General features: G+C 38.0%; 1 protein-coding gene across 1 annotated transcript in view; it reads left to right on the top strand.

Moving 5' to 3' along the window:
* rasef (RAS and EF-hand domain containing) overlaps nucleotides 1-16,854 on the top strand; it is a 29,480-nt gene extending 12,626 nt beyond the window's left edge. The window contains exons 5-18 of the mRNA XM_047381799.1: nucleotides 2,785-2,880; nucleotides 5,214-5,291; nucleotides 5,388-5,503; nucleotides 8,196-8,264; nucleotides 8,346-8,412; nucleotides 8,627-8,712; nucleotides 10,506-10,803; nucleotides 11,011-11,151; nucleotides 12,979-13,129; nucleotides 13,237-13,318; nucleotides 13,475-13,589; nucleotides 13,993-14,100; nucleotides 14,565-14,641; nucleotides 15,874-16,854. Coding sequence (XP_047237755.1) covers nucleotides 2,785-2,880; nucleotides 5,214-5,291; nucleotides 5,388-5,503; nucleotides 8,196-8,264; nucleotides 8,346-8,412; nucleotides 8,627-8,712; nucleotides 10,506-10,803; nucleotides 11,011-11,151; nucleotides 12,979-13,129; nucleotides 13,237-13,318; nucleotides 13,475-13,589; nucleotides 13,993-14,100; nucleotides 14,565-14,641; nucleotides 15,874-15,973 — 1,584 coding nt within the window. The 3' untranslated portion in view covers nucleotides 15,974-16,854. The remainder of the gene's footprint in view (nucleotides 1-2,784; nucleotides 2,881-5,213; nucleotides 5,292-5,387; nucleotides 5,504-8,195; nucleotides 8,265-8,345; nucleotides 8,413-8,626; nucleotides 8,713-10,505; nucleotides 10,804-11,010; nucleotides 11,152-12,978; nucleotides 13,130-13,236; nucleotides 13,319-13,474; nucleotides 13,590-13,992; nucleotides 14,101-14,564; nucleotides 14,642-15,873) is intronic.
* Nucleotides 16,855-19,314: the final 2,460 nt, after the last annotated feature.

Raw genomic sequence — 19,314 nt, 5'->3', positions numbered from 1 at the left:
GCCTAGTTCCCACCGTGAAGCATGGAGGAGGAGGTGTGATGGTGTGGGGGTGCTTTGCTGGTGACACTGTTGGGGTTTTATTCAAAACTGAAGGCATACTGAACCAGCATGGCTACTACAGCATCTTGCAGCGGCATGCTATTCCATCCGGTTTGCGTTTAGTTGGACCATCATTTATTTTTCAACAGGACAATGACCCCAAACACACCTCCAGGCTGTGTAAAGGCTATTTGACCAAGAAGGAGAGTGATGGGGTGCTGTGCCAGATGACCTGGCCTCCACAGTCACCGGACCTGAACCCAATTGAGATGGTTTGGGGTGAGTTGGACTGCAGAGTGAAGGCAAAAGGGCCAACAAGTGCTGAGCATCTCTGGGAACTCCTTCAAGACTGTTGGAAAACCATTTCAGGTGACTACCTCTTGAAGCTCATCAACAGAATGCCAAGAGTGTGTGGAGCAGTAATCAAAGCAAATGGTGGCTACTTTGAAGAACCTAGAATATAAGACATATTTTCAGTTGTTTCACACTTTTTTGTTCAGTATATAATTCCACATGTTTTAATTCATAGTTTTGATGCCTTCAGTGTGAAGCTACAATATTCATAGTCATGAAAATAAAGAAAACTCTTTGAATGAGAAGGTGTGTCCAAACCTTTGGTCTGTATGTACGTGGAAAACATACAACTTTCAAATGAATTCCGAAGATAAACAAGTTTTGATATGCAGTGGTCGTTGCTGTTAGCTGTTTCTACTACTTTCTCTGGAGTTTGTATAAGCAGCGTGATAAGCAGGCTGGGTTTGTTCAGCTCTTCCCTTATGTCAAACAAATATGCGCAGCTGCATATCAGATTACTGATCCAAACTCTGACACGCCTGCTGATCAGATGGATTTCACAACTATGTGGGTATAAAACCAGTTGGTAGGCAGATGGAGGTGCTGGGGCATGGATTATCCACCAGTCTAAAATGATAAGGCTGCACATATTTGTAGCGATAAGACTGGTGGCATGAGGATAAAACCATAATGTGCTCGTCGTCTGCTGGCGAGCCACGATCCCTGTGGCGTCAGATAACAGCCAGTACTTAATTTCTGGATAAGCGGAAAGCAATGTAACTTTAGGTGTGAGTCTGAGATTTCAGTGTCGATTGTCATATGATTTTATGTAATTTTACTGCAGGTAAAGAAAAAAGTAAAAAATGTAGAACACCAAGGATGTTTTGAGAACAGAAAAACACAGAGATCTCAATTTTGGAAACACACAAACTACTAAAGCAAAATACTATAACATGTATTTGACTTTACAATATCCTCAGATCAGGTTAGTGATGTCATTTTTTTGGTTGGTTAAATGTTTTCTTCTGTTTTAAAATATGTCAGCACTAATTAATGTTTTTCTTTGTTTACTACAACTATCTGTAATGGATTGACATCCTTGAACCTTTGCCACATTTTGTCAAGTTACAACCATCAACTTTCAGCAGTTTTTAGGGTTTATATAATAAGAGTAATGCATAACTGTAAAGCAAAAGCAATACATTGTTTTCAATTTTACAAACATTTGTATTCAACTGCGATTACTGATACCCCTAAATTATTTCCAGTGCAACTTGTAGCCTTCTGACCTTGCCTGTTTTTTTTACATAGAGTCCCTCCATATGCAATTTAATCTGAGTGTAAATACAGCTGTTCTGTGAAGGCAAACATGTGGGAGGTGAAAACACTGAGCGGGGGTAAAGTAATACTGCACCTCACCGTAAAAATCCCCCTTCATGATTTCTGTATCTTTCCTTCAGATTTGAAGGAAAGATACAGTCTGATGTGTTAGAATGGCCCAGTCAAAGTACAGACCTAAATCCAATAGACAATTTGTGACATAACTTAAAATGTATGTCCCAATAAAATGCATTGACTAAATGAGACTACTAAAACTAATCCTGCTAGTTTACATTTAAAGTATTCTGTTAAACAACCAGTTTAATTATTTTTTTCTTATAAAGTCTGTCAACCTCAAATTTTACCTATCCTGTTTGACCAACATATTTCAGCTTATGTCACCGAGAAAAGTCATGTAAGGCCAAAACAAGAGAAGATATCTTTATGTATAGAGACATAGTCCAAAATAGATTAGGATTATATGTTTGAAATATTTTATTTATAAGAACAAACAACTTTATAAGCTGAAATCAGTTTTACCTTGTGAAAAAGAAATAAAGAACACTTTATTTTAAAATATGCCTGCTTATTGAGCACAGGGTTGATCAGTCTGGCTTTCTGGTTGAGGAGCTGCCCTTGCAGACAACTACATTTGAGTTGTCTAGACCATCTATTGAAGGAAAATATGACAACTGTTTGTATTTTCAGCTTTCTGCATAAATTCCAGACTGAAATAGTCCATGTCAGTAGGAGTAGTTTACTGCATGAGTTCTCAGAACACTATATGTAGTCATCTTAATATAATTTGATCTGAGACCCTGATGTTGTTGGGAACCTTGAGCAGAAACATAAGCGCTGTCTTATCGCTGCTCCGGTGTATTATGTAAGTGTTCTCTAGCTAAGGAGCTGCTGTTTATTTTGTCTTAAAATAGCCCATAAAATCAGACGGTGCTCACCTGTATTCTCCAACAGTGCGATAAATGCGCAAACAGTCCGTATCCGAACACTCATTGAACTTCCTGTCTCTTTATTGGTGGTTCAGTGATAGCTCAGAGTTCTCATTTGAAGTGAGATTTTTAAAGTAAATGTAATTTTGTACATTTTTGGGGTTTATGTGTGTCTTTTCTCTAGGAGAAGAAGCGAACTGAGGCTGCGCTGAATGAGTTGCGAAGGAGTTACGACATTGAAGTGTGTGAGCTTCAGTGTAAAATCCAGAGGATGCAGATGGTATATTTCTTGCTTGACTTCTGTTGTACTTTAACACATCATCAGCACTGCAAGTCAGATGTTTCTGAAGGATATATACCAATGTGGAAAAATAAAAAAAACTGCAGGCCGGTCCTTGTAAAGTCACATAGATTATCAGTCTTACTCATGTTTTGTTGATGCACTAACATCAGGATTACTCTGTTTATTAGCAGATAAGCTCATAAAGTTTGTAAGCTAATAAATAATTTCTCCAGGTTATGGTTTTAATGTTATAACTGACTAAAGTACATTTTTTTGGAACTAGCTGGTATTACACCGTCATGTATTGGCTGGAACTGTTCTGTTAAAAATACATATTCAACATACAGGACTTATACTTCAGAAATATACATACACACATACAGGGGTTGGACAATGAAACTGAAACACCTGGTTTTAGATCACAATAATTTATTAGTATGGTGTAGGGCCTCCTTTTGCGGCCAATACAGCGTCAATTCGTCTTGGGAATGACATATACAAGTCCTGCACAGTGGTCAGAGGGATTTTAAGCCATTCTTCTTGCAGGATAGTGTCCAGGTCACTACGTGATACTGGTGGAGGAAAACGTTTCCTGACTCACTCCTCCAAAACACCCCAAAGTGGCTCAATAATATTTAGATCTGGTGACTGTGCAGGCCATGGGAGATGTTCAACTTCACTTTCATGTTCATCAAACCAATCTTTCACCAGTCTTGCTGTGTGTATTGATGCATTGTCATCCTGATACACGGCACCTTCAGGATACAATGTTGGAACCATTGGATGCACATGGTCCTCAAGAATGGTTCGGTAGTCCTTGGCAGTGATGTGCCCATCTAGCACAAGTATTGGGCCAAGGGAATGCCATGATATGGCAGCCCAAACCTTCACTGATCCACCCCCATGCTTCACTCTGGGCATGCAACAGTCTGGGTGGTACGCTTCTTTGGGGCTTCTCCACACCGTAAATCTCCCGGATGTGGGGAAAACAGTAAAGGTGGACTCATCAGAGAACAATACATGTTTCACATTGTCCACAGCCCAAGATTTGTGCTCCTAGCACCATTGAAACCGACGTTTGGCATTGGCATGAGTGACCAAAGGTTTGGCTATAGCAGCCCGGCCGTGTATATTGACCCTGTGGAGCTCCCGACGGACAGTTCTGGTGGAAACCGGAGAGTTGAGGTGCACATTTAATTCTGCCGTGATTTGGGCAGCCGTGGTTTTATGTTTTTTGGATACAATCCGGGTTAGCACCCGAACATCCCTTTCAGACAGCTTCCTCTTGCATCCACAGTTAATCCTGTTGGATGTGGTTCGTCCTTCTTGGTGGTATGCTGACATTACCCTGGATACTGTGGCTCTTGATACATCACAAAGACTTGCTGTCTTGGTCACAGATGCACCAACAATTTGTCCTCATTTGAACTCTGTTATGTCACCCATAATGTTGTGTACATTTCAATATTTTGAGCAAAACTGTGCTCTTACCCTACTAATTGAACCTTCACACTCTGCTCTTACTGGTACAATGTGCAATCAATGAAGACTGGCTACCAGGCTGGTCCAATTTAGCCATGAAACCTCCCACACTAAAATGACAGGTGTTTCAGTTTCATTGTCCAACCCCTGTACTAATACTTGGTTTAATGGTTTTTATAGTAATCAACCAGCTGGTGGCATAATTCTGGTGGGATATTTGGCCACTCTTCTCAGCAAAATTCGTTAATTTAAATTAGTTGGCTTCCTGACACCGACCTGGCCTCTGAACATTTTTAATAGTGCTCAGGTGGAAGTTTTAAGCGCGTCATTCAGAAATTTTCATTTAAGCCTTGTATACATTTTAAAACCAGCTTTGAAGTGTGTTTTGATCATTGTCCAACCATCTGAACCAAGCGGTAGCTCTCAGATAAAATGAAATTAATTAAAATGGTCATGTTCAATCAAGACTATCAGAGACTGAAAGATGCTAGAATACCAGTGTCACCGTCCAAAGTGAAGGCAGTTTTAGGGTCAGACAAGATAAAAACGTTTGCTATTTGTCCGCAGTCACAAGATTTAGGGCCTCTAAACTTGAGAACACTGAATCATCTGTCGAGCATGGTGGTGGCATCATCATGCTCTGGGGTAAAGCTTGACTAAATTAAATTAAAAACAAAAACTGCTTCTTGAAAATTGTCACATCACTTCATTTTCAACTAAGTAACATGAAAAAGCCAAACTAGAGTGGATGTGACTTTACTGGAATTATCAAGCTGAATTTTTAATAAAGTATATACACCGCAAAAGGTTGAACAAATAATCCTAGATGTTTGACTTTTACCCTCCAGATAGAGGAGAAGTACAAGAACATCACCGTGAAAGATGAGAGCCCAGCTCTGAAGAAGAAGATCAATGAGCTAACAATGGTGAGGCTAAATACTCTTCAGTTAATTCACGACACAATGTTTCTGCTGCTTTGCTCTGTTTTTCTGACCTTCTGACAATTTTTTATTTTTTTTTAGGAAAACCAAAGGTTAAAACAGGAGCTGCTGAAGTCTCAGACCAAAGTTGCCTGTTTGCAGAGTGAGATGGATGGATTAAAGACAGAGCTGACTGATCAAAACATGAGCTCTGAACGGTAAAAGGAAAATCATTAGATATGTTTTTATTTTTCAATATGTGGTGTTTAAATAGTTCAGTTTTTTAGTTTAGTGGAGCTACTTTCACCTGCATGGCATCTCGCAAAATTTGTCCAGGGAAAAGAAAGAGACATTCTCTTTAGTTTTGGATCAGCTTTACTTGATTGATTGATTGATTGATTGATTGATTGATTAATTGGTTTTTATAAGTGTCATTGTGAGAATAAAGAGGTTGTGTACCCAGTTCTAAACCTAGTTCTAGTGAAAAAAATCCTGCAGAGCAGTTTTATTTCCACTCTTTTCTTTCCTTCGTTCTGTATCCAAAGCAAAACTACAGTCATGTGAAAAACATAGGGCACCCTACTTACTCCTGTCAATTTTAACACTGTCTAAACATTCAAATGATACTGATAAAAATGAAAGTAAATGAAGTATATTGGTTTTAACATTTTTTGAAAGAATAAATTAAAAAAAGCAGTTTCTTGGTGAGGAATAAATTAGGACACCCTCGTATTTATTCCCAATTAAAATGGCCCCACCACATTAAGTGCACATAATAAGAACATCATTACTCAGCATTTTAAGGGAGGTTTGCCCTGTTTAAACCTCAGTCATTTAGCTTTGTGTGCTCCTGACTGTTGAAGTGGGAATGAACACCAAGATGAGATTGAAAGAGATGTTTGAGACCTTCAGAAAGAAGACTGTAGAAGGCAAGGCAAGTTATGTGCATAGCCCATTTCAGCAAGGAGACAATTCTAAGTGCTTTACATGATAAATACATAAGAAAAAAACAAAAATGGCAAAGTCAAGGGCAACTCAACTTTGATCTACGTTTCAACATTTTTGCAGTTTTCTGGAAGTTTGTTCCAAATTAGTGGAGCATAAGAACTAAACGCTGCTGTTTGGTTCTAGAGATGCAGAAAAGACATGAACCAGACGACCCAAGTGGTTTGAAAGGTTGATATAGCAACAAATCTTTAATGTATTTTGCTAAGCCATTGAGTGACTTATAAACTAACAGAAGATTTAAAGTATAATTTTAAAGTCTATTCTCTGAGATAAAGGGAACGAATGTAAGGGCTTTAGATCTGGGGTGATGGGATCTATTTTCTTAGTTTTAGCGAAGATGCAGGCAGCACTGTTCTGGATCAGCTGCAGCTGTCTGATTGACCTTTTAGGCAGACCTGTGAAGACGCTGTTGCAGTAATCAATTTCACAAGCAATTTCTAGCTGTAGTAACTTACTCTTCATCACTTCTCCTTTGGTCCAAAAATAATTCCTTCTTTCTTTGGTTTTATTCAACTGAAATAAAATTATGACATATCTACACATTGATTTGTTTACATCTGCCCAATGTTTGAATAGGTTCATAGTCACCTGGTGACACTGGAATGTAGAGATGTGTATCATCTGCTTAGTTATGCTAACTTATCCTGTTGTTTGTTATGATCTGAACTACTGGGAGCATGTATAGAATAGGAGGGTCACTGGATTGATCCTTGGGGAACACTGCAAGTGCTTTTTGTCAACTCAGATGTAAAGTTACCTACTGACACAAAAAGGTCACTGCCCTTCTAGTAAGATTCGAACCAGTCAAGTGTTGTACCAGAAAGACCACCTCAGTTCTCCAGTCGCTCCAGTAATATATCAAGATCCTCAGTGTCGAATGCTGCGCTGAAGTTCATGACTTTGAGGGAGTCTTAAAGGGGGTGTACACCAGGTTCTGTCTGCTGTGGATATGAATTGCATGGCTGTACCATCAGAACGAGTCTGCACAAATGTGGCTTCCATGGAAGATGTGGAAAAAGACAACCTTCTTTAAGAAAAACGTGAAGGTTTGTCATAGAGAACTTAATCTAAGACAAGGACTTCTAGAATAGTGTTCTTTGGACAGATGAGTCTGAATGAAACTGAATTTTTGGACAAAAGAACAGACAAGCATCTCAAAAGTGAGGAGTGGGTTAGATTTTCCCCAATAGATTTCTACAAGAAGCATCTCACTGAAGCTATTTTAGCTAAAAGGGATATCACTAGTTATTTACATGTATGGTATCCTAACTTTTCCTTAGCTAAAAAAATGCATTTTTGATATATTTCATTTAAACAAGGCTATAATTTTAAGGGCTGTGAAATTACTTAATTTTTCAGAGATGAAAAGATCAGAAATCATCAATATGTGAAAGTTTATAAAAAACTGAAAATTTCATAGGGTGTCCTAATTTTTTCACATGACATTAGTTAAATGTGCAAACCTATAATTTTGCCCTGGAGCTTCTCATCAAAAGACCCCTGTGAATAGAGGGACAGAGACTGTAAGGCTAATGGCCCACTTCGACCTGCTAAGTGACGCTGGTTTGGCCACGGGAGGTTTTGTTTTGTCAGAGCCGAAACAGGATATCCTGGAGTGACTCCACAGACACAATAACTTCCTCAGAAGGGTTGCTCAGCAACAGACAAAACAAATTCACAGGCAGACAAATGCTTCGCCTCTGCTCATCATTCTCACACAGTTGCTTCTTTATCTTGTAGCTGTTATTCAGAATTTATATCAAACTTCTTGTGAATCACTGCTGATCTGCCAAAACTTAAAAAAAACACATAAAGTGCATGAAATACATCTTACCTATTGTTAGGTGTTTTAGATGTTATGTAGATTTACAAACGCTGTTTCTGTCCTGCATTCTGCTGCAGAGACGAGGAGCTCATGATACACTTCTCAGACGAGCGAGACATCCTGGAGAGTCAAGTTGAGATTCTTCAGTAAGTCTAACATTAAAAGGAACACAAATAAAGGAACATAAAAATGTACAGTTTTGCATTGATTTTCCTTTGTGTGATTAGGACCGCCAACAGGAAGCTCCACGACAGTAATGATGGTCTAAGAGCGGCTCTGGAGAAGATCACAAGGGTAGAGATGCTGAGAATACCTCCCCTTTTCACATTGAACTTGACATGATTCGGCCATCTCTGGTTTTGCCTAAAAATGGCAATTTTTAGGCAAAACCATGCCAATAACTTTCAGTTTACTACAAATTTTAAGTGAAACCTAATTGAAAAATGGATCTTTAAGGCATAAATGCAGACACTAGAAAACAATGAAATTGTGTTGTTGTGTGTTTCAGTCTGGTAATGGATCCCAAGCAGACATCAAGAACAGAATCAGGAGTAAAAGCATTTGTTACCCATCACCACATGCATTATTAGACAGGTAAATCAAAACACACGGAGGTATCTGCAGACTGAATAAATGCTGTTTTTAATAATCTGTACATTCTCTGCACTGTTGTACAAAATGCTGCTTGGCATGTTAAAATGTCTTGATGTTTATTTGATTCAGAGACTATTTCTATAGAGGTTCTAAGTTAAAATATGAGCTTAGATTAATGTGACACATTTATATGAAATGTGTCGTGGTTTTTGGTATGCGCAATGTGGCTCCATGCCCAGGGTGCCATTCTGTCAGTGGGGCTCCAGAAGCATTTGAAAAAAATAATATATATATATATATATATATATATATAATGATTTATTTGCATCTTGAGTCAGTAGGGAGGAGGTGAATCCATGTGATATGTAAGTAAGCTCTGTACGATCATATGGCTGTTCGCTTTAGCTGTAATGACACTGAAGTTGATATATGATTTGAAGATCCTGATTCCACTTATCTGCCTTTTTCTTATAAATGAAGACTGCATTTGAGTGACTTTAGTGAACAATTTTAAATACCTAGACTGGTCAAATGTGAACTGTATTATTCTATACTGAACAGATATTTTTTTTAAATATTGTTTAGGATTTATGAAACCTTTATTCTACTTGTTTTTAAAAGAAAACTTAAAGGAGAGCATATTCTTTGCTTTTTGGGGATTAGGAGAACCTAAGAAGGAGACAAGTGTAGAACCCACAATAAATAGACTGGTTGAACCTGAACTGAATGATTCCCCATTGATTACAGGTTATTTGAAACAAAGTTTTGATTGATTAAAGAAAAAAAAACAGGGATTCTTAGCCTTCTCAAAAACAGTTCAAATCCGGAAGAACCATCAATGGTTCTGAGCTGATTGAAAAATTGTTGTATTTAAGATGAATACAAAAATTAGCTTAACAAACCCATTTCCACTCTATCAAACCAGTTATAAATATTTATTGCAGCAATGTTTCGGTAAGTTATCCTTCATTAGGCAAGGACTTTTCTAAATTTAGAATCAAAGTGCAAAACTCTATAAAGTCGTGTTTAAAACTTTTAAACAACTCAAGTGATAAAGATTGATTGATTGATTGATTGATTACTTTATTCAACAGACTCATGGTCCACAAGAAAACAACAACACGACATATAAAAAGAGAAGAGAGAAAAAAATAAAAAATTGTTTTATAAAAGACTTGCATACCAATGTTTCCACAGAGCCGACTGGTATCTTAGCGCACTAAGAGATGGATGTGTAAACATTACAATAAGACTTTATGAAGAATTCCTAGAAGATAGGTACAGCATCAGAAATAAAGCTTCCTCATAATAATTACTCATGATACTTAAGAAACAAAAGTGCAAGATTTTTATTCAGTCATATTTTAATTCGTTAATTTTTCAGCTCTACACATTGTTAAGAGAATAGTTGTACTTTTTTGGTTTTGTATAGCAGAGAAAGAAATTAGAACTGATCTATGCAGCCTGTACCTGCGGTGCTGCAGAATAGCAATGGCATTATATAAAATATAAAAGATAAAATAATATTCAGTAATGATTAAACTGAAGATTCATTTAAATAGCCAAGTCATCCATTTAAAATGTGTATGTTGTCTTTATGTCAAGAAAATAAATGTATATTTATTAAACAAATTAACCTTAAAAGTTGCTCATGAAGTGATAATAGGAAAGGGCCCAGGATAACCCTCATTGGACCCTAACCCTCCAAATGTAAGCCTCACTTACAGTCTGACATTCTCCTGTCAGCTACGGCAAAGTAAATAAGTAATTTTAATTTAATGTACCTCTCTCAGGCTTGACCAGCGTTTGGATGATTTTCCTCTGTACACCCGTCGACCCAGCTGTGACACTCTGGCCTTGGCCATCTGTGATCCTGGTCTGAGGCGCAGACACAGCAGCGAGTGTGAGGAGGACAGCCTACCTGAGATCTACGTGGACAGCGGCATGTCTACGCTTAGAGGCTCACACGGCGGCTACGACTGGGAGCAGGAAGTCAAGGGTCAAGACGGTGAAGAGGAAGAGGAGGGGGAGGAGAAGAAGGATGTTCATGACAATAACGACAGCATCCTGGGAGAAGACTCTGACACAGAGGTCAGATAATAGAGGTTAAAGCTTGTACACAGTTTTATACAAACATCTATCCATTAAAGTCAATAATTACAGGAAATTCTGTATCAGAAAGTAAACTCTACCTTTAGACAACTTCAAAACCCTGAACTAAGTGAACAAACCTTAGGTGAATTACCACATATTTATATCTTGATGTTTAACTGCCAGCTAATATGTATTCTGTCACAGCCAGCAGAAACCCAGGATGCAGAGTCAGCGATCGGGTCGGACTGCAGCTCAGTTTTGGATTGGAAGCCAAATGACTCCTTCGGTGTGATTACACCCCCTGCACCGACATTGAAGAAAACTATCAGCGCCATCAGTGTTCAGGTGAGAGTGAAAACAAAAGTTAGAAACTATTATTTAATCAAAGTATTCAGGGAACAAATCATACATATAGCAGTGCTACTAATGTGTGGGTTCCCTTACGTCATTTCTCACCAAAACAAAACATAAACAAAAAAATGGACAGTACTTTGCAAAAGTTTTAAACCATCCCTAATTTCTTTAGATTTCCGCTGGAAGAAGATAGACTTTTTGAAACTTCTAAATGGGTCTTGATCAATCATTCTCCAGACTTTCTTAAAGTCCTTTAAGGTCCTGAGTTTCATTTGGGCTTTGGCTGATGTTTCATTCTTTTCATTAGTTCTGTTCTTTTGCCTCACCTTTTACCTGACCTAAAACAACACTATTTCTAGTGATGGGGGCTAAACTAAAATTGTAAACACATATGATGCAACGTGTGACAGAACCAGTTGTCAGTTTTTCATTATTTTTCTTTTTAAGTTGTTGCCAGGGCTGCATGATGGCACAGCGAGTGTCCCAGTGAGTAGCACTATTGCCACTATCAGGACCTTCTTGCTTGAGCTAGAAGGTTCTGAGTTCAAATCCCGGTCTAGGGTCTTTCTGCATGTTCACATGTTCTGCCCGTGCATGCATGAGTTCTGTCTGGGTACTCTGCCTTCCTCCAGTTGCCCATTATTGTGACTGTTATGTTAATTGGGTACTCTCAGTTGATCTTAGGTATGAGTGTGGTTGGAACAATAGCATGGTTTTCTATTAATAGGGTCCAGATCCGAAACAGCTGTGGATTAATCGCTTATTGACCATATTAAGACCAATGCTACTCGGAATATTTCACAACATTTAATAATTTAGTAATTAGATTAGACCTTGTATCGAGTAAGAATGAGAAAAGTTTTAGCTTGCTAAAAATAAAGAGATATTTAACATTTTCACTGTTAAAATAAAAATAGGGTTTTCATGGTTTTATTTTCTATTTGCCACTTCTTTCAGGTCTTAAAAGTCGTTTAAGTGGTTGTATTCATAAATTACTGAAGAATGGAGTTTAAAATAAACAGATATCCAAATAACAAGAGGACACACTCAAAGTGGTGATGCCAAGTGCAAAATTCATCCAAGAAATGTATCCCTATCATCCCTATTGACACAAAATCTGTCTGAGGCCAAGCTCAGCTTTAAAAGGGTGAACTGCAGCCTCCAGGTCAGGGGTCGATCACTGCCGCAATAGGGGGAGTTTAAGTGTCTTGGTGTCCTGTTCTTAATGATGGTAGGATGGAGCAGAAGATGGAAAAATAAACCGGAGCCTTAACTGCAAAAATGTGAGCACTGCTCCTGTCTCTTGTGGTAAAGAAAGAGTCAAAAAGCAAAGTTCTAGATTTACTGTTCCATCCACTTTCTGACCCTCACCTAAAGTCATGAGATGTGAATCTTGACCAAAAGAATGAGATCACAGATAAAGGAATGTAAAATTAGCTTACTTTGTATTGTGGATGGAAACAGCCTTGGCGATAAGGTGGGGTGCTATTCAGGCTCTGAGTAGAGCTGCTTCTCCTCTGCATCCCAATGAGTCAGCTCAAGGTGGACATCCTACTATGAAGAGGTCATAGGGCAGGATATGCTGGAGGGGATCATATATACATCCCTTCTGGCATGGGAACGCCTTTGGATCCCTCAGAAAGAGCTACGAAGTGTCACTGGTCAGATAAATATTTGGGTTTCCCTCCTAAACCTGTTTCCCCCATTCATAGATAAGCAAAGGACGATGGATAGTTGGATAGATGCACATGTTATCAGTGGTGATTGAAGAGTACTCATAGTTCTCAGATGTTTGCTCTGTCTCTGTTGCTTCTGTAGAATGAGGACAAAGAAAACCCTGACCTCGGCTACATGACTTCAGAGAAGGCCTACAGGATCGTGTTAGCTGGAGACGCTGCCGTGGGAAAATCCAGCTTCCTGCTTCGCCTCTGCAAGAACGAATTCAAACTAAACTCCAGCACTACTCTGGGTTAGCTGTATAAACTGAAACTCCTTCCTCTAGCTGTTACTACATATTGTATTAGTACCAGGACACCTTAATTTGAAGTTAGTTTTTGTCTCTTTCGGTGGTCTCAGGAGTGGACTTCCAGATGAAGACACTCATTGTGGATGGCGAGCCAGTTTTATTACAACTATGGGACACCGCAGGACAGGAGAGGTGAGTGCTAGCATCAGTATAATAAAAAAGAAAAATTAAATACATCACAAGCACAACAAATGGAGATTATAGTTTTATCACCTAAAAGCCTTTTAATGTCCTTGAAGAAGTTAAGTTTTCCGATGTTTTTGTGAACCTCTTCTCTTGTCCTCACAGGTTTCGCAGTATTGCTAAGTCTTATTTCAGACGTGCAGATGGTGTGTTGCTGTTGTACGATGTCAACTGTGAGAAAAGCTTCCTGAATATCAGAGAATGGGTGGACATGATTGAGGTAACAGACTGCTTTCCTTCCCTGCTGACTAGGTAGATGTTTCCGGACATTAATACAGTATAAAAATTAAGCCAAGCAATTACAACCAATTACATTGATGTGTCTAGTTGTCACAAACTCACTTAAATGTTAAACTAAGTGGTCTTGCATGTTTTTCTCTTCCTACATGCAGCTGACATGTAAGTGTTGTAAGTGTTGGATGGATGGCATGCATTCGGTGTGTTCTGCTGTCCTGTGACGTGTTAGATTTGCATGCGAGTGGTGGGATGTTAGTGAAAAGATGACAGAAATATTTACATACAGTGTTACAATATTGACAAGCTTTTCTGAATTTTCATGTTCTGCACCATATGATGTCCCAATCAGAGCTCTAATTATCATTTCATTTTCCTTCGTTCCCCAGGACGTGTCCCGTGATGATATTCCCATCATGCTCGTGGGTAACAAGTGTGATCTTCGCCAAGATAGGGATAACTGTGTTTCTACCACCCTTGGACAAAAACTCGCCATGGTAGATACAAATAAAACTATTGAGTTCCACTTAATTTGTAACAACCCTTGATTGACTAAAGGTGTTTATTGTTGCATCCATTGGTTTATTTTCCTTTTGAAGAATTTGTATTTATCACAATCCCAATTTGTTACAGTTAAGGTCAAAATTATTCACATCCATGGTAAGTTTTGGATTGTAAAGTACTGTTTTTATATTACCAATGTGTTTCTTCTGACTGGAAGTAATCTTAAGACAGAAACCCAGCCAGAGTCCTGACTTGAATTTGTTTGAGAATCTGTGGAGGGAGCTAAAGATTAGGCTGATGGCAAGGAGGCCTTCCAACCTCAAAGACTGGAGCTCATCACCAAAGATAAATCATTAAAATACCAATGGAAACATGCAAAGAAAAGCTGGTCACCAGCTGGTCACCAAATAAATCACAATGAATGAATAGATGATGTATTTCTGCCTCTACCTACCAGACATACAACACTCTGTTCTGTGAAACCAGTGCCAAAGACGGCTCCAACATCCTGGAGGCTGTGCTGCACCTGGCCAGGTGAGATGCTCTGGTTTAATTAATTGATGTTCTGCCTAACCTATTCTTGTTTTGAAGACTCAACGCAAAAGATGGGGCAGCAGATTGCTGTGATTGCTCTGACTGATCTATGTTACTAGATGCTCTGTTACATGTGGGCGTTCTGCGGTTTCTTTTTTCTACGATATTATAAAAGCTTAGGTAACAGGCCAGAACAGTTACACACCCCAAGGTCTGCACTACCTATTTAGAGGAAGTTTTTTCTGCTCTTACAAATAAAACCCCAAAACACACTTGTACATTTCTTTTTGGTATATTGGGACCAATGAAACCCAGTGAAAAGGGGAAACTGCTCCTAATTCCAATATTGTTTTCTATACTGGGGTGACCGGATCCAAATTTAAGTTTGTGAAACATGCTTCCAATGCTAGAAACCAAACATGACCATTTAACATCTAACTTTGAAACAACTTGGGTATGTCTGATTAAGAGTAGGCCTTTAACATCTTCTCTCAGGAAGAGAGAGGATGTTAGAGCTACTTGGTTAGAGCTACAGGTTGATACCCAGTATAGCTCAGGGCCTTGCAAAAGTATTCATAGCAATTAAAAGTTTTTACATTTTGTCACCACCATCTTCAATGTATTTTTTGAAATTATATTGATATGTATTGATCAATGAAAAGTAAGACAGACAAAGGTCACATGTGCATTTGTACACTATTCAACCGTTTTTAATGAAACACCCCTAAACGAAATTCAATACCTATTCAGAAGTCACCTAATTACATATATAATTATATATAGTCCTTCATTGTGTTATTTCATCTCAGTATAAATGCTTCTGTTATGTGAAGGCCTCAGAGGAATGCTGGAGAACATTAGTGAACAAACAAACAACTCAAAGATCTCAAGACCAGAGTTGTTTAGTTGTTTCCAGGACTTGGCTTGTGATCAGGGGAGACGGAGCTTTTCAGCCGCAGGCCAAAGCCTGCAACAGTCTCCCTCTTTCTGTAAAGTCTCCCGCAGACTTTACAGAATCTAGCTTTTATTATCTTATTTTCTATCTTCTAATTTTTTATTCATCTGTACAGCACTTTGGTTTTTAAAGAGCTTGATATATAAATAAATTAATGGAATGAATGAATGAGTGAGTAAGAAATATGGTGCTCAATAGGAGAAACAAGTGAATCTTTCCTTTTAACGTGAAATTGATCACCTTGGTTAATCTCTTCTTTTTTTTTTGCATCTGGCAGGTTGGTCAAAAAGCAGGCCACCTTTGAGGAGAAAAGGTATCCATCACTGCCCAGCTTAAATGCTCCCAAGAATAAACCAAAGCTCTCCTGCTGCACCTGATCAGATTCACCACCGCTGAACCTCCCCATCTGCCTTAATGTGTAGAATGCAAGGAGCATCAATGCAGAAATCCAACAACACAACCAATAATTACCATTAAAAAAAACTAGAACTGTTTTATTTATGAACAAAGTTACAGAAACAAGAGCCATAAGATTCAGTCGCTGACAATCAGAACGTTTGAGTCATTGCAAACTTTTTACTCTGTGATATTTTCATTGGTTTTGGGGCCATTACACATACTTTACTAGATTCTTCCTGAATTGTTTGATGTCATTCAAACTTTTTTTTCCCAGAGATGAACTGAAGTGAATCCTTATACTAAAACTGGGAAAGTAAGGAGGAGTTGAAAAGTAAAGGAAGGGGATGTTAACATAATAAAATGATGTGCAAATAATGTGAGAGGTACAATTAATGTATATAGGAGCTCTACAGCTTTAAATGCTAAGTAAAAACAATATTTGTGGCATATTTTTTGGTGGTAAAAGATGCAAAGAGTGTTGATGGTAAATATAGAGACAGAATTATTAGGGCAAATTTAAGCAGTAAATGCTCCGCTTCTTTGCTCATGTACGATGGTTTCAGGTGCAATGTCCCAGTTCATTAACTAAATAATACCAAACAGTGTTACATTTTTGTTGTCATAAAGTTTTTGCTTGTCCATTTCAGCTCTATAAATGCTATTAAGCTAGGATTGTTGTAAGTAAAGAATCAATAATATGAAAGAATAGGACAGTGCACAGAATGGTAATTTTAAGAAGCAATGCACAATTATTAATGTCAAAAAGAAATGAATGCATACTTTCCTATTTCTATGAGAGAAGACAACAATGATGTCAATTATTTTAAATAAAATGCTTCTGAAATACTTCAAATTCCAATGTTCTCAAGACTGGGGTAATTTTTTCCGAGACCTATTTTTTTTGTTTTACTTCTAAACAATAAAATACAAAAATAAGAACAATAAAATTGTAATATATGATGGTTTGCAACACCTAAATGCTGACAAACAAAGAAACCAGGGTGGCAGAGTAAAGGCTACATTCACACTGCAAATCTTGATGCTCAATTCAGATTTTATTTTTTTTTGTGGTTCAAACTGCTAATTAAATGCGACCACCATCAGTCTGAAGGGTGCACGACCCCAAAGTGCAGAAGGAGAATGTTTACGTCACGCAGCAGCACACTGTTTCTGGAAATAATAATGGATGTCGGCGTCTCTGTGTTATTAAGTTGTTGAGCAATGGGACAATATTATATATTACAATATTATGACCACATGATGAAGAAAGGTAAGCAAGAGGAGAGCACAACTCTTAATAATGGCCTTTAGTGGAGCAGTGACTGCTATGTCTGTATATACAGTCATAGTCAATGAAGTAGATCATTTTTGAAATGTTATTGAAAACTTCATTTACCTCTGTAACTCACTTCACTAAATGAAACATATTAATTACACACAGACAAATGTTTGCAAACCTTTATTTCTGTTTATCATGATGATTGTCTGCTTACAGCAAAGGAAAACGTGAAATTTAATATTAGAATATGATATCAGACCAATAAAGACACATTTCTAATAAAGAAAACGTGCTTATTGAAAAGTATGTTTATACCTGCTTAAAGGTTGTTATTTGCAAAAAGGTACATTTAATCTGACAAACAAACCTAATCGGAAAACATACTTAAGTACAACAGATTTTCTTGTCGGGTACATAGTGTGCACATCAAAATCGCCATCCTTTTCCCGCCGACAGGATGTGGAAATGGGCAATCAATAACTTTTCCAGGGCAACACAGACTTGTGAAGCTGTCTACGAGAAGAGAGTGAGCAGATTGTTCAATTTCAGGAAACCTAGGTCCTTCGATGTTTGCAGGAAGATGCTGCAGATCTTCTATAAGTCTTTTGTAGAGGGTGCAATGTTTTCTGCATTCATCTGTTAAAGTAGCAGCATCAAAGCTCAATAGTCTGATACAAAGGGTTGGTTCTGTTCTGGTGAATGCTCTGGAACCTCTGGAGATGTTTGTGCAAAGAGGATGCTTCATAAAATGAAGAACATCGTGGACAACGATGAGCATCCTCGGGATTAATAAAGTAGTTTTGAATTTGAATTCAACTGAAGTTGAATCACTACACTGTTACTAGTCCTTTGTGTCAACATGTAATATTGCTACCGAATGTATTTTTTAAAATAAACTTTCAGACAGTAAAGAATAAAAACTATAAAACTCGCAGTAAACAGCAGTGATTTAAAAGTACCATTTATAAGCAGCGTTTTATTAAAGCTATGGAAGTGTTTCATTGCCTGCATTTCCAGTGAAGTCTGACAGGATGAGACATTAATAAATCAGATGTTTTCTTCTCGAGGACACTTTGAGACACCCTCCTGTTAGCAGTGCTCCCCATGCGTGTGGACGTCTCTCTAAGCATGGTTGTTGGAAAAACTACAACATATGTTGGGGTTTCTGCACTTTGTGTGTTCGAGCTGGCACTGATCCTTGTCTACACCTCCCATCTGTTTACATTGTCAGGTGCTTGATGAAGCGAGACCAGTCATTTGTTAAACAACATGTGGGGCAACAGAAGTGGAGATGGTGTGTGTGTGTGTGTGTGTGTGTGTGTGTGTGTGTGTGTGTGTTTGGGGAGAAGCGGCAGATAATGGTTTTTCTGGGTGTATGCGTGCGTGTGTGTTCAGCGGTAATAAGGGGATAATTAGATAAGGGGGACTGTGCAGCCAAAAAGGTTAATGATGGTAATGAATATATTAGTGAAATATATTAGTGAAGAGGAGAGCTGGTTCTCTTTACTGATGTGCATCTACTGTTTGAGAAGATGCACTCAGAAAACCCCGCACTGAAAATCCTTCTGGGAAATTCTGAGTATATTTTGCTTTATTTATTCTTATAAAATATATGAGGTATGCAATAAGAACTTAAAATGTTGGAAGATTACGGACTTTCCTTTAGCTTACTTTAATCATGTACTTTTAATCATGTACAGTCCTGTGGATTAGATTTGAACAAGCCATAATTGTACTTTTCCATCATAGCAACCTGGGTTTTTGAAATCCCAGTAAGAAAAGTTTTTCTTTCTTCAATTTTCTGTCTGGTAAACTGTTCATCTTTGGCTAAAAGGGCAAAATAAATCTTATGTTAGAGACAGAAAACCCGAAAAGCTTGACTGAAACATAAATAAATTATAACTCTAAAATGAACATTTGTAACACAAACCCAGTGTTTCGAAACCTCCCTTTGTTCTTCCTTGTATGGAAGATTTGTTTGTTTGTTTTTTTTTTTACCATGTTTTGTTTTATTTTCTGTCTTGTCTATCAGTACAGAAC

This window comes from Girardinichthys multiradiatus, chromosome 12 (assembly GCF_021462225.1).
Source record: "Girardinichthys multiradiatus isolate DD_20200921_A chromosome 12, DD_fGirMul_XY1, whole genome shotgun sequence".
Classification (NCBI taxonomy): domain Eukaryota; kingdom Metazoa; phylum Chordata; class Actinopteri; order Cyprinodontiformes; family Goodeidae; genus Girardinichthys; species Girardinichthys multiradiatus.
This window is presented reverse-complemented; position numbering and strand designations above follow the sequence as displayed.